General features: G+C 40.7%; 1 protein-coding gene across 1 annotated transcript in view; it reads right to left on the reverse strand.

Annotated features, from left to right (window-relative positions):
* ANKFN1 (ankyrin repeat and fibronectin type III domain containing 1) overlaps positions 1 to 15,904 on the reverse strand; it is a 148,392-nt gene that overhangs the window by 15,959 nt on the left and 116,529 nt on the right. The window contains exon 16 of the mRNA XM_029929194.1: positions 5,807 to 5,973. Within this exon, the coding sequence (XP_029785054.1) occupies positions 5,807 to 5,973 (167 nt within the window). The remainder of the gene's footprint in view (positions 1 to 5,806; positions 5,974 to 15,904) is intronic.

Below are 15,904 nucleotides of genomic sequence, written 5' to 3' on the forward strand. Positions count from 1 at the left end.
CTGAGAATGAACTGAGGGTTGAAGGGGAAGGGGGAGGGGGGAAAAGAGGTGGTGGTAATGGTGGAGGGCACTTATGGGGAAGAGCACTGGGTGTTGTATGGAAAACAATTTGACAATAAAATATTACGGGAAAAAAAAAGTCACTCATATTTTTGAGTCTCCCTCTGTGGATGACGGTCTTCCAGATCTTGACACTGGCCATAAACTTGCTGGTTATTCTGACTGTCCAAGGAGGGGATGTTAGTTATACGTTTTCTTCATGGGACCCTGGAGCTTGTGATAGGCTTTGTATCTAATTTTACTTGGGTGCCTTTGGCAAGCCATTAACTTCTTCTGGACTCAACTGTACAAAGAAGAGGTTGGACTAGATGATGCCTAAGGTCCCTATTAGCTCTGACACTGTGATTTATTTTTGAAGGACACTTGGAAAATTGGTGGCACTTGACGTCCAGGTAGAAGATATTCATTGTATGAATACTGCAAGGTTAAGGTCTGATTATTGAAGTTTTATTTATCTGTACTTAAAGAATAGTCTTAAAGAATATTCACAACACAGAGTAGAGTCTGAAACTATGACAGACTGCCATGTTCAGAGTGACAGGCAAGCTAGAGTGAATAGTATGGTCAAGAGCCATTTTCCATTGCTTGCTATTCTGGATTTGGCAGAGTATTCAGTGCTGGTAATGAAAACCTCTGGTTGAGCTTCAGCCTTTGTTAGGCAGTGAGTTGGGCAGGATAGTCAACAGTGAGCAGGTCATGAGGGTGCACTGAGCATTGTAAAGGGAGAGAACTGAAGTTCAGTAGGTAAAACCAAAGTGGGAATCCCAGAGGAGAGTTGGGCAAATTTTCTTGTTGGGATTGTTGCCCTCTCAGCTGGCTTCTACTGGTCCTACCTCGTGTAGCACTCTTGTCTCAAAGTTATCTTAAGGAAACTACTGACTGTGGATGGCTTTTAGAGTGCCTTCTAGGGGCGCCTGGGTGGCTCAGTCGGCTAAGCCTCTGACTTCAGCTCAGGTCATAAGCTCACGTTCGTGGGTTCAAGCCCCACATCGGGCTTTGTGCTGACAGCTCAGAGCCTGGAGCCTGCTTCCGATTCTGTGTCTCCTCTCTCTGCCCCTCCCCGTTCATGCTCTGTCTCTCTCTGTCTCAAAATAAACAAAAACATTTAGAGTGCCTTCTAAGGATAGGAACTGTGCTTTTCTATCTTTTGCTCTTGGGTCTGCAAAGAGTAGCCACTCACTAGTGATTACTCAGTGAATGAATGAATGAATGAATGAATGTTACCTAATTCTTTAGGTCTCTGCCCTCCAACAGAGTGATTAAGTAAGATAATGTAGATGAGTGCACTATATAGAGTGTACATCATGCACTATATAGAGTATACCTTGTTATCAAGTTTAAAGTTGCTACAATGATAATCATGTTTATTGCATGAGGCTGAATGTGGTCTCCCCAAAGATATATCCATGTTTTATAATCCCTGGAATTTGTGAATGTTGCCTTCCATGCTAAAAGAGTAAATATTTATTACCTTGTCTGCCACAATACCTGATTAAGGATTTTGAGAAGGAAGTTTATCTTGGATTATTGGGACGGACTCTATTTCAATGACAAATGTTGTCCTAAAGACATTCTTATAAGAGTGAGGCAGAGGGAGGTTGGCAGACAGAAGAGGAGGAGGCAGTGTGGCCACAGAGCCAGAGATTGAAGTGATGTGGCCACAAGTCAAGGAATGCCAGCAGCCACCAGCAGCTGGCGGAAGCAGAGAACACATGCCCCCCTCGAGCTTCCAGAGGGAGTATGGCCTGACCCATATCTTGACTTCAGACTTCCAGTCTCCAGGACTGTGAAAGAATAAATTCCTGTTGTTGTAAGTTACCTGGTTGGTGGTAATTTGTCTCAGCACCCCTAAGAAACTAATACAGTTATTAATAATCCACGTATTCTCTTTGGATAAGACTATTTCAGCCTTATTGCTGAGGATGGATAGTGAGATTTAGTGTATAAATTTTAAAATTATCTGTGTAAATAATATTTACTTTTTATTTTTTCTCAGTGATGAAGTGAGGAAGTATTAACTGAATAAAAATTTAAAACATTTGTACAGGGAGGCCTGTGGCCCGAGTTTAGCAGACTTAGCTAAGTAGCTCTAAAAGAAGTACAATTTTCACCCATTTTACCGTGTACTGTTGATCTAAAAATAACTGACAACATAATCCCCCTGATTTTAAGGTCCAAATTCAGCTTCTAAAGACTTGCTGACACATTTTTAAAAAGAAAGACCATGAACTCCCTTGGTCTGTTGGTTAAAAGTTCTGCATCCATTTCTCACCCTGCCCTTTAAAATTTTTGGTTTTCATCCCATAAATTACACCCTTTCTCTGTGCTCAGGCAAGATAATATTTTTATTAAAATGTAAAGGTGATTGGTTTTCTCACAGCACAGTTACAAGGTGCTTGAGGGGATGATAGATTGGCTATATTTAATGAGCTGTGTTTCTATTACAGCTTAGGAGCATTTGAAGCATTACAGTATATAAATTATAGCCTAATTGCCCTTTAGGCTTTAGCAGCTCAAAATATGCCAAGCTCCAAGTCTCTACACTTTGACATTTCTGCTGTGTGTGCTGTCTATAAAACCTGTATACCTTATCTATGATTTTCTACACCTCCCCTGCTCCAGGCCCTCCCCTTTTCTGGCTGTACTCTTTGGCTTCTTTTCCTCACTGTATTTACATAGACTCCCTTGCTCTTTACAATGTTTGGTTTGTGTAGTGACTTCAACACTGTCTTAGATCTGGAATCATACAAATGCTCTCGTGGCTGGCGGTTGCCTCTGCAGGTTATGGTGTGTGGTGGGCTGAGCTGTGAATGCCAATGGGTGAGTGGCTGCAGCTGGTTTTCATTCTGAGTGAGAGAGAGATTGAGAAGCCCAACATAGATAAGGTGAGAGATGATACTGCATTATCTCTCGTCAGTGAAGTTATCCATGTTGGGTAGAGCAAAGCTGTCCACTGAAGGCTTGGGTACAGGAGATGGTCTGGGTTTACCCTATCCTAGAAGTGATTTTTTGAACTCTTTGGAAATTGGCTTTTATCCAAGTCTACGTGTACCTGGCTGACTGGAAGGAGAGTATGTAGAGGGGCTCTCAAGTTACCTGCTTTGGGAGACTAGAACAGGCTGCAACTCTGAGGAATTGCTGGCCTGGCCTGCCTTTATCCATCCCACTTAATGGTGTGATGAAAGGGAAGAGAGGAAAAGGCAGTGGAGCCCTAGGCTGGGTGAAAAAGACTGGAGCAAGGAGTAAGAGTGGGAATAAGAGTAAATAATGGAGTGAAGAACTCCTGAGGGGTCTGGGACTGAGAAAGACTGAAAAAAGTCAGCTTTCTTGTTGGATGAACATATTGGATTCAGGGAGGCTTAAGTGGAATAAAGCAGAAACAGAACCTAAGTCATGGGTATAGAAGTACTTCTCTAAAAATATTTATGGTTGTTAAAGATGTCATGAAATATTAGAGCCAACCAGGCCCTTTGAAGTCATCGAGTCCAACACTTTCATTTAACATATGAAAAAATTGGGGCCCTGGAGAGCAAACAAACTGTCCATTACTCCTAGACCTATCAGTAGAACTCAGGTCTAAAAATGTATGCTTATTGATTTCTGGTCATTGCTTTCTTCTGCTCAACTGTCTGTTATATTGGGTTCAAAAAGGTAAGCCAGTCTTTCATGTTCTCATTCCTCATTCTTCCCTTTCCCACCCTTTCCCCATATTGATGTTCACGTTTACTGGAAATGAAATAAATGCCATAAATGTTTGAATTTTTAAATACTACATTCTCAGGTTAAGAAAACATGTAATTTCTTAAAAAGGTTTATTTAGTCTGAGAGGATCTCATTTACAAAATGGGAGAAGTAGAATAAGATTTGTTTGCTCACCATTTGCAAGTGTATTATAATATCTTCTTCCTGAGTTCTCAGTAAATTCCAAATCAGAGCATTGTTCTTCCTTATCAGCAAATAAATGAACACATAGTTTACTGCATACTTACTATGTGCAGACTGTGTGCTCCGTGCTTTACGTGTGTTATCTTATTGAATTCTCTCAGTAACACCGTGTGCTAGTAGTAGTATTACCTTCCCTATTTTACAGATTAGGAGGTTGGGATTTAGAGAAATTTATTTGCTCAGAGGACACAGCATTCCTCTCCTAGATGATTATAAAAGCTTCATATTTGATTTCCCTACTTTCTGTCTTCTCCTTAAATCCAGGAATGATATGCAAATTATCTAGTGAGCATAGCCAATGAGTGCTTACTATAAATCAGTATGGCCATACCGCAAAGGATTATTCCTCAGCTTGAATCTATCCTACATAGATATGAAGGCCCATAGCTTACTTTCTCCAAGACTTTGGCCAGGGCCCTCTAACCTACAGAATAAAGTATAAATTTCTTACCATAGCTTTTAATAAAGCCCTTGAGATCTGATCTCATTGCTGCTTTCATTCTTGCCTACTTTCTCACTACCTTCACTCAGTTTATGCCCCAACCAATTGACTATTCACCATTCCCAAAATACCATTTTTCTATTCTTCTGCCTTATCTGTTTATACTTTTGCTTTGAATGCCTCTAAGTCTGTTTCTCCTTACTATAGTCTAAACTGCAACCCTCCCCCCCCAACCCCGACCCAGCTTGGGTATCAGTTATATCCTCTATGGCAACTTTTCTTATACCCAAAAATGTAAGTAAATTTTTACTCTTTGTGTTGACAAAAAAATTTTTTTGGTACTTTTCTTTTGGTACCTAACTCATTTTAAAAATAGTATTTATCCCCCCTTCCCCCCTTTAGTCCTCAGAGGTGATGGTCATGGATGGGGGCACTTGTGGGAAAAAGCACTGGGTGTTATATGGAAACCAATTTGACAATAAACTATTATAAATTAAAAAAATAAAAATAGTATCTAGACACATTTCTTATCTACCCTACTGGACTTCAAACTCTTTATAGTCAGGGACCATATCTCATTGAACTCTGTGTCTCTCTTGCAGTGCCTGATATCTGGGTGTTCAACAAATATTTACCAAATTGAACTGAATATGTATTGTCATGATATTTATCATGGGCTATTGCTATTACACTCATTTTGTGATTTGGTGAATATAGGCAGAAATATCATAAGATTTGTCCAAGGGACATAGAGGCAATTTCAGGTGAGATTCAAGTTGTCTTGGTAATTAATTAGTGCCCCTGTCACAAGAACCTGAGGTGTTACCTTAAGGCTTCTCCAGGTAAGATCACAGGCAGGGAACACGTTTTCTGGTCCCGGTAGCCACACATTAGTGTCAGCTCTGCCAGAAAGAAGTCTAAACCATGGGGAATCTCAGATCCAAATGGATTTGAGTTAACAAACTGATGGGTCATCTTCTTCTCTTTTTGCTCTGGGATATTGAGTTAATACAATTTTTCTCTCTGTTAGAATTATCAGTGGGCTACCGGGTAAGAATAATAATCTGATCAATACTTCCTCTGGCAGTGGTTTTTCTCTCCAATATGGGAATCCACTGCTGCCCACCATAGTGACTGATGCAGTCCTTAGTAACACTGTGATTTATATGGAGGTTTTTCTTAAGCCTTTGTTTAAAAACTCACATCTTTCTGAACTCTACATTTTAACAAATCAGCAGGCTCTAGCATACTGTGGTCTTTAAGTAAACCCAGATTGCTGTTCTTTCTCATGCTTGGTTCTCATCCCCTCCACCCTGCCCCTTCTCCCTTCCTTCTACCTACGAAGAAACAAACTATTACCTGAATGAAATCTAAAACTTGCTGGTGTCTTTGTTTGGCAGCTGCAACCTCGCTGTCTGAGATCGCTTCCCTCAGGGCCTGTTGGGTATTCAGAGAATCCAGGTCCACGACAGCAGAGAGGCGGCAATACAGACTAATAAATTTCTCCCTGTAGCTGCAAAAATGAACTGGAAAATGGACAAGCAAAATAAAACATGTTAAGATCTGGTATCAAAATAGAGAAATTCATACCTCAGAGAAAACAAGTTGAATGAAAACATGATTTATTAATCCTATCAGTGGAAAATATTAAGCCATAAATAAATTATAAATGTGCTCTTTAGGGGCCAGTTGTCTGGCTTTAGTCAGACAGTATTCCCTTTTAAGGTTTACCAAGTCCTGGTAAGGCATGGGGAAGTGGTGTTGGCTCAAGCTGCAGTTTACGTTCAGCTCCTAAAGTTGAGGCTGTGTGTGTGTGTGTGTGTGTGTGTGTGTGTATACACATACACATACATACACATCTGTGTGTGAATATATATGATATTTTACATATATATACACATATATATATATTCTGAGAAAATAAATTTGCTTGTCACTTTAAAGGAAAAAAAGTCAAGTATTAATTGGAAACCTAGTTTTGATTTCCATGTCTGATTTCTAGTTAGTATCTTATGTGCTTCTTTTCAAGGCCAAAAGTCCCAGAATATACAAGACACACTTTTCTCAAGGTGTCTTTTGTCTGGCTGGACAATGTCCCTGAGGTCCTGGTGTGAGCGGTTTTGATCCTTCTCTTGCCTTTCTGCTTCCCAGCTTCCCTGGAAGGAGATAGACCATTTTTGTCTTTGGCAGACTTGGCCTTCCTCTCTTGAAAGATAATGGGCAGAGGCCAGAGGAAACAGTCTAATCTTCATCTCCATCCTGGAGGAGGGAGAGAGGAGTGTGGGACTCAGCCTCATGCAGGTATCCTGAGGTGATCAGATTTTCCATGCTTCTCTATCTGGCTCTGATCACATACCGTAACATTAGATTCCAGTGAGCTGAGGAAAGCATCCTGGATCATAATGTAGTACCAGGCTCTTCCTGGCCATTGTTGAATTTGCAGGCTCACTTTCCAGGAACCACATTTACTCCCTATCTCCCACTGCACCAATTTGTTCCATGCTTTGAAAATAGGGCTGTTATAACTCCACAAATTTGTGGAAACATTTCTATTCTTCTTTAGTGAAGAATTCTAGGAAGAACATCTAATTACTACCCTTGGGCCTCTTTGCAGTTGATTCCAAAGACCCAGACCTGGACATTTAGGGAAGCTAAAACCACACTACCTTAGAATGAGACATCGTGTCGTCTCTGCACCTCAGTAGGAAGCCCTACTTCTCTGTATAGTGAGAAAGTTCTGTGCACTTTACAATGGCCATCTTACCCCACTGCCTACTTGCTTGCTTGATTTCCTCCTAGGATGAATCTCTGGTGTGTGTAAGGGTAATCTGCTCTGTTTGTATTCCCTCATATGGAAGTGGAAGAGAAGAATGGTGTGAGGGCTTCTGTGGATCATCCTTATTCCACGTGTGCACCATTTCATGGAGGTGTTTCTCAGTTCTAGGCTGGATTTTCTGTCTGGTGTCAGATCCTGCCTTCCCACTTCCTGTGTTCTAGCACCTCTATGCCTAACACACGGAAGAACTGATTTCATAGAGCCTCTCCGGAAATAACAAACTATTGAGCTCCTCCAAAACATCTACTTTTCATGCTATTTCCCTGCTTAAAACCTCTACAGAGCTTCTTTTTGACTTGAGAACAAAAATCAAACCTCTTTTTAAAAAATTTTTTTACTATATTTTTTTTTTGAGAGAGAGAGAGAGAGAGAGAGAGAGAGAGAGAGAGAGAGAGAGAGAGAGAAAATATGAGCAGGAGAGGGGCAGAGATAGAGAGGGAGACACAGAACTGGAGCAGGCTCCAGGCTCCAGGCTGTCAGCCCAGAGCCCAACACATGGCTCAAACCCATGAACTGCAAGATCATGACCTGGGCTGAAGTTAGATGCTTAATGGACTGAGCCACCTAGGCACCCCAAACCTCGAATCACCATAAGGAAAACACCTTTCAATATAGGATTTGAATATATCTTCAATCATATCTTCCATCGTGCAACTACCCTTCAGCCTTCACTGGAATGAATCCTAAACTTTGATCAGGCTGAATTTATTACAAGTCCTGCTACACTTCCATACTTTCAAGGGTCTTCCAATACCCTTTTCTACCAAGAACTTCAGGTCATACCAATATTCTCAGGGCAGTTTCTTCTGATACTCAAAGATTCAGTTTAAGAGTCTTCTCTGCAGTGAAATCTTCACTGACACCTCTTCCTCTGCAGGTGGAATTAGTTTTTTTCTCTTTTGTGCTCCTGGAGCACTTGTTTCTAAATGTATCAGAACACTTACCCTGCTTCATTATAATTCTGTGTTTACTTGACCGCCTTGGTATTAGACTGTGATTTCTGGGAGGGCAAGAGCCATGTCTCCTATTTTTATTTCCTCAAAATCTGGAACATTATAGCTTCTCAATTAATGTTTATTGATCGAATGAACAGCAATAGCAACACAACGAAAATGCATGCCCTAGTCTGAAGAGGGCAGACCCTTCCTCCAAAGTGTCCTCTTTCCCTCTGTTCTCTCTTCTCTCTGTGCTCTGGATTTTCCTGTTTTGAAAGGTGTATTTCAGGTCTGTGATATTTACTGGCAGCTCTACAGGAAAGAGTCACCATTACTTCGTAGCTTACTCTTGACCCTTGTAACTCCCTGAATGTGTCTTTATGCCTTTCAAGGAGGGATTATATCCTGTTAGCACTTGACAGATGTCCTCTCTTGGCTGGAGAGTGAAGAGAGTGAAGTGTCTCACAGTCTGCCTTTCCAAACCAAGTAGGACAAAAAAAAAAAAAAAAAGAAAGGAAATAAAGAAGAAAAATCAGTTTTTTCCTTCTTTCTAAAATATGAAGATATGGAGAGAGGCCTAAAGAATTCCTTTAAAAGAAACACTATCAGTCCCATATGAATTCAAAATGCCAGGGTGTCCACAACTTTCTCTTGTTGTGTCTCCTTGTGGTAGGAGCCTTGGATCAGTGGGTGGTCTCGCAGTGCCCACACTGCCCCTCCCACCCCGTGCCACTCACCACAGTGAGCTGTAAGGACCTTTGAGCTGCAGCGCTTCACTCTCCCGGGCTAGTGGTTTTTATCCAGAGCCTTTAATGTTACTTTAACAAATGTTACTTTAACATAGTCTTTTGTGGTTTAGCAATGATACATTTGGTAGCCATCACAGAGGAGGGAAGGGTAGACTGGAAGCTTCTAATTTTTTTCTAATGTGAATCACATGCATTTAACAGACAGAACGGCATAGGGCACAACAATGCATTATCTGGACCACATGATTTGTTAGTAATTTATACACTATGTCTAATTTTTGGCGGCGCCGTTTCCCTCCCTCTTTTTTTTCTATATAAGATAGTGACGGACTAAAATGCATTCATCACCAACACTAGACCTGGGATTAGGAGTATCATAGAGTGGAAAGTACTTGGGTTTAGGTGTCAGACAGAATTGGATTTGAATCCTAGTTCTGTCAGTTACTACCTGTGTGGCAGTGGGCATGTAACCTCTGGGAGCCTCAATTTTCCCCACATCTAAGACTGATAGTAATGCCTTCTTAGGATTAAATCATATAACATACACACAGTGCCCAGCACAGTATGTGGCATATGTCAGAAACAAAATAATTTTTTTTCACACCCATGCCCCAACCCTTCAGAAAGAATGAGGCATTTCGGGTTAGAATATTCTTCTTAAGATCTTTAACTCAATAAAATCCTAGTAAGTCTGGGTCATGGAGCCTAGTTTGGAAGCAAAAGATCAATATGGTTACTTAGTTCCACGATTTCTTTGCTAAGGTGTCAGAAAGAACCTGGGCACAAGATGCCCCTCTAAAGATTCCTGGTAGTAAAGGAGTTGACAGTTGGAATTTAGGAATGGTATCCTAAATCATGAAAAATGGGCCTTAGGAATGAGGGTTGAGACTGTGCCATTTCTTGTAAGCCTGTGGCCTGGATTCCATTAGGCTCAATGCCTGGATATCCCACAGGCACCTCAAAACTCATCATTTGTCAAACTGAACTCATCATCTTTACCCTCCCCCAAACCTGTTCCTCCCCTCGTCTTTCCTATTTTGGTAGATGGCAACGTTATCCATCTCAGCACCCTATTCAGACTCTGTGGCTCCTCCATTTTGCTCTTCAGCCACATTAAATCAATCACAAAGTCCTATTGATTTTAACTCCTACATTCCTCTTGCCTCTGCTTTCTCTTCTGCACCCCTACTGTGGCAGTCTTGGTTCCGGGTCTTATCACTGCCTCCTGGACCACTCTCTCAACTGCTTATTGACTCTACTCCCAGCACCATCCCCCACCCTTGCTTTTACTGTTGTGCAATCTGTCTTCTTCAGAGCTGCTGAAACCCAACAAGACCATGTTGTTCCTTTAAAAAAATCTTTTCATGAAATCCCATTGCCTACACGATGAAGTCTAACAGCATAGGTAGCTGTTTGTAATTTTGACTCCTTTAATATTTAGTTTCATCTCCTGTCACTCTTCTCAGGTGCCTTAAGGATCTGGCGCAATTAGCCATGAAGAGCGTACTTAATTGGACTGCATTTCCTCAGATTTCCAAGCCTTTGTGCATGCTGTTCCTTCTGTTTAAAATGATTTTCCTTTTTAGCTCTGCCTTTTCTTTTTCTTTTTTTTTCTTTTCTTAGCATTTCTTTTTTCTAAATATATTTTTAAGGTTTATTTATTTATTGAGAGAGAGAGAGAGAAAGAGTGGGAGAGGGGCAGAGCAAGAAGGGGACAGGAGATTCGAAGTGGGCTCCATGCTGACAGCAGAGAGCCTGATGCGCGGCTTGAACTCAGGAGTCAGGAGATTATGACCTGAGCCAAAGTTGGGCCCTTAACTAACTGAGCCACCCAGATCTGGCTCCAATATTATCTCTTTAAGAAAGGGTCACGTGTCTTTTCTTTGAAGTTCAATAGCCCACCTCTTACAGCAAGGCTTTCATTATGTTAGGACTTTTGGTATGGATTTCTGTATCCTCTACTGGACTCCAGGCTTCTGGTGGGCAGACTTTGTTGTATTAACATCTGTGTGTGTGGCCCCAGCGTAGTATTTGGCATACAGTGGAAACTCAGAAATGTTTGTTGAATGAAAAATGCAGCCAAACACTTAACTATGAAATATATACCAGGCTTCAAACTGTTTTTAAAAAATCCGCCAGTTTTGTAATCTTGCTCGTCCAATCAATTTGAATCATAGAGCCAAGGAAATAAATCAAATCAACCTTTCTTATCGTAGGCCTGCTGTCAAGTGTGACTGCCCACAGGGTCAGGACAGGGCAACCTCCTCAGTGCAGACAAGGCAAATCCTCAAGATGCCACATTACTGGACAGAATTTCTAAGGGCTCATGACACTGCCTTTCCTTTTGTTTCTGGGAAGAGTTTAAATAGTGACCCTTGTCAGTCCCCAGGCACATGCTTTATTACTGCAGTGGAGTGCAGTCTCCAAAGGACAGGATGGGGGGAGTTTCAGCCCTCAGGCTATGGAGGGGCAGTGGGTTTGAAATTGCACCACTTTGCCTCAGCTCAGTGTCGCTCAGAGATCTCACAACGTATCTGTGACAGTCTCCCTGTGAGAGAGTAGCGTAAGGGTTTGCCCCAGTCTAGTCTTTGCTCCAGGAGACAGGGGGCTAAGCTCCTTTGTCCTTGCTAGATCTGTTTTGTGCTAGAATAGGCACAGACACAGTTTTCCATAGCTGGTTAGCAAGTTATTTATGATCACTCAGGCCACTGCTGGGAACATGGACAGTTTGCCAAATCTCATATCCTTTCATTGGGACAGGGATGAGTTGTACAAGTCAAACTGAAACATAATATACATTTTTTTAAATAACTTACATGTTCCCATAATTTGCACTTTTTCAAGCTTCATTAAATTCCTGTGTTCTTATGATTTTCTGAGTTCTGATTGAATTTTCAGTAATGTTCTCTTTCTCAGAAGTGCTTAGTGTGTCTGTTGATCTTTTACTATGGACCTATCTATGGAAGACAGAAATCCCTACTTGTACAAAAAACAAGTAAAAATTGCGTAGCATCTTTCTTGAGGGTTTAGGCCCACTATCACAAGCTCTTAGAAGTTCCTATAGAAATTGTTATTAAATGCTTAGTGGGCTAAAGTTTAATGGAAGAAGTATGATAATCAGTATGATAATTTGCTTGTGGAAAGCTCTGATTGCTTTGGGGATAAGATTGACTGTCATGATTCTTACTAAGGCTGAGCAATATTTTAAAAAATTGTTGCTAGTGGTGCTGAAATATAATAAACATTTTGCTAGAATGTATTAATTTCCTGCTACTGGCAATGTTTCCTCCTGATCTCTAGAAAAGACTAATGGAATTATGTATATCAGTGGAACCAAGCCCAAACAAGTGATCTTTTCTGGAAACTTATATATTCTCATTAACCAGTTGGATCACCTAAGGTATGGTAATGAAGGAGAACCAGGAGAATATGAAGGTCTATTTTATTCTAGGAAAAAACATCTTAAAGTCAGGAACTATTGAGACCCAAGGCATTGATCTATGGCTTGGCTTTCATAGATGAAGAATATTATCTTATAGTCTTATAATGTTTTAGTATTAAGAGGAGGTAAGACAAGTCAAAGAGGCCCTGTTGGCTTCTATTACTATGATAACTACATCTCTAGTTCTGTAAAGTCCTAAAATGTCTTTTTCTTTGTGTTCTCTGCAGTACTACTTCAAGTGTGGTCCATGGATTATGTCAGAGCAGTATCAGCTGAGTGCTTGTTAGAAAAACAAATTCTCTAGTCCCCATCCCAGATCGACTGACTCAGCATTTCTGGGGTTGGACTCCAGGTCTCTTTTAACATACTATCCAAGCAATTCTTATGCACATTGAAGTTTGGGAAGTGGTGGTTTAGGGCATCTTATCCTAAAGTGTATTTTCTTAGTTTTTTGTAAGTACCACACCAAAAATTGTTCCAATCATGGTCAAATGAATTTGGAAAATGCTGGGTTAAACAAAGTTAAGCTTTTTATTATTATTATTATTATTATTTATATTATTAATTTTGTAGGGGGCTACCAGATTTTGCATAGCTTCTAATATGTTACTCTACTGTTCAAAATTCTCTTGCGGACTTCCAGCACACTTAAACTACAATCCAGAGTCCTTATCATGGCCTGTAAGACCCTGCATGATCTAGCCATTGACTCTCTGATCTCATTTCCTATCTTTGTTGCTCTTGCTTACTACATTCCACCACACTGATCTTTTAGCCAAGCGCACTCTTTAAAGGCTTTCCACTTGTCATTCCCACTATAGGGAAATCTTTGGTCTCTCCTCACATGTTTATTCTTCAGAGACCTTCCCAGGTCATCGTATATAAAATGGCGGCTCCTGTCACTTCACACAGTCCTTTACCCTAATTTGTTTTTCATCATAGCCCTCACGACTGTATGACATGTACAGTTTTGATTGTTCAATTGTTTATTGTCTCCTCCACCAGAATGTCTGCTTTCTGGGGAGTTTGTTCATTGCAGATTTTTAGTACTTGGACTAGTACCTGACACATAGTAAGTTACTTAGTAAAAATTTACTGAATTAATGAACAAATGAATGGAGAGAGGATATTGTGGAGAGTGACAACAGTAGGACAAAGTGTGGCTACCCAGGAAAAGTGATTGAGCCTCCCAGAATGCAGGACATAGAGGACACTTTCAGGGCTGGTCCTCCAGGGTCTTGGGAGTCCTACACTGTTATGAATGATCCCAAATCATTGATCGTCACCATGAAGACCTCTGAGTGTTTTTGCTTGTAATCATGGAACAATAATGACCATTTCACACAGAATGGACTCTCAGCTCTCCAATGAAGTATTTTCCTTAGGTCCCTGGGAAATCATTCACTTTCATGGTTATTAATAGATACTGGCCAAATTTCTATTTGGTGCCCAACTTCCTCTCCTGCACTTACTGCCAAATGGACATGTCCACTTGGATTAATTCACACCTTAACATTCAAGATAGAGCTAAAAGCATCATTTTCTTCCTCAGCCATTATCCTCTTTGATTTCCTTGCTTTGGATAATAGCAGCAATATGCTCACAGTGTTTGAGGCTGAAAACCGTGAGAGTACTAGAAGTCTCTAGATTTCACCTTTTCTCAAACAGTTGCTCAGCTTTGTGTATTACTCCTGATGTTTCTTATATCTGTATTTGTTTCACTTTGTGGGGGGTGGGTTTCCACCGGAGTACTGGACCATTATAATTACTCCTAAACTATCCACCAACCCTGATCTCAATCCATCTTAAACATATTCGTCAGCCTGACTCTTAAGATACTCTCCAGTGTGGCCATGACTTGCCCATACCTCTATGTCCACTATTTCCTCACATAATTTCTCTGATCTAGCCAAACCAGACCACTTGTTCTTTTTTTGACTCGTTCTGAGATCTGTTCCATCTGTTTGCTCATTCTGCTTCCTTGGACAAGAAAACTTTTCCTACTGTCCATGTTTAGTAACATCTTGACCATTCCTTAACACCCACATCAAATACCTCCTCCAAGTTGGCTTTCTGCTACCCTATTTGAGAAAAATGTATTTTCTTTTTTTTTTTTAATATCACATAATACTTATGATTTTGGCACATTCTACCTCATTTAATAGTAATTTGTATCCTTATTTTGCTTCTACCACTGTGCTGAAAGCTCCTTGCAGGCAGAACCTTTGTCCTACTCATCTCTGAATCCCCAGAGTAGGTATCTAATATATATTTATCGACTTGAAATGAAATACCATGACCCAGACTATATTTTGTAACAGCAGTGCAATCATGTCATGGACTAATAATGTTCTTTGGATGGGGAACTCATTAGATGGGGTCATAGTCACATCCAGGCCTCTTGAGAGTGGCATGGCCAATGTTATTAATCATTTGACACAGAAAAGGTGCAGAAAGGTTAAGTGATTGCCAGTGTCACACAATAGGGGACCCAGGACTCTCAAGTCCCAGTCTGCAAGTCAGATTCAGGCTTCTCTTAATAAATCTTCCTCTTCTGGAAAATAATAATTGCTATTCTAGCTTTTTGGCATCTGACCTGCTCAGAGCAAGGGAAACAGAGAGGCTTAATCCATTTATCCTCAAGGGATAAATTCAGATTCAGATGCCCAGGTCTCAAAATGGCAGTTGCCCTGTCTGCTTCTAAATCTGGTGGCTGGGGAGCAATCCAAAGAGTGTCTGCCTCCATTCCACCCATCTAGGCACTCACCCTCCCACAAATCCTACAATTCATTTGAACTGATGGAATTCTTGCTAATTGCCTCTTATTGGCCTGTTATAAGATGGAGCAAGGGGAAGAGACAAAGCCTCCCTATTCACATTCTCAGTGGGCAGCAGGGGTCTCTGCAAAACTGGGGCCCAGACTATTCATTTTTGAAAGTCAGGACAAGATCTTCCATCATTCAGAATTCCACATTATAATCACAATATTGTATCCTGGGAGAACCTGTCAATTTTTTCAAATGGTCTGCTAGAAATTTAGAGCCTGTTTAATATTAGAGGCTATTTAATAAATTAGCACTACTTATTGACTTTTTTTCCTCCAGAGTGATACACACTTTACATTTTAATTTCATCACTTTTTTTTCCCAGTTGAAGGTGAGAGAGAGAGGCAGAGGGCAGTGCTTTTCATGAAAACATCAGTTCTTATATTTATGTTTTAAGAAAGCAAAGGGAAGGCAAGAACTGCAGCCTGATAACTGAACACTCTGTTTAGAATTCCCTCCTCTCCAATCGGCCTTAGCTAGGTTTCAATAATTATTGCTCAGGCACATAGTCTTGGAGCTTTGCTTTCTCTCAGGCTTGTACACAGTTCTAGGAAGGGTTGTTGCCAAAGCCATCATGTGATTTATTGACCCTCCACTGGGACAAGGGGGAACAGATATAACTTTGTGATTTTATTATAAGGAGGCTGGGTTAATATTTCTAGGTGAAACA

The sequence above is a fragment of the Suricata suricatta genome, chromosome 17 (assembly GCF_006229205.1).
Source record: "Suricata suricatta isolate VVHF042 chromosome 17, meerkat_22Aug2017_6uvM2_HiC, whole genome shotgun sequence".
In the NCBI taxonomy this organism is placed as follows: Eukaryota; Metazoa; Chordata; class Mammalia; order Carnivora; family Herpestidae; genus Suricata; species Suricata suricatta.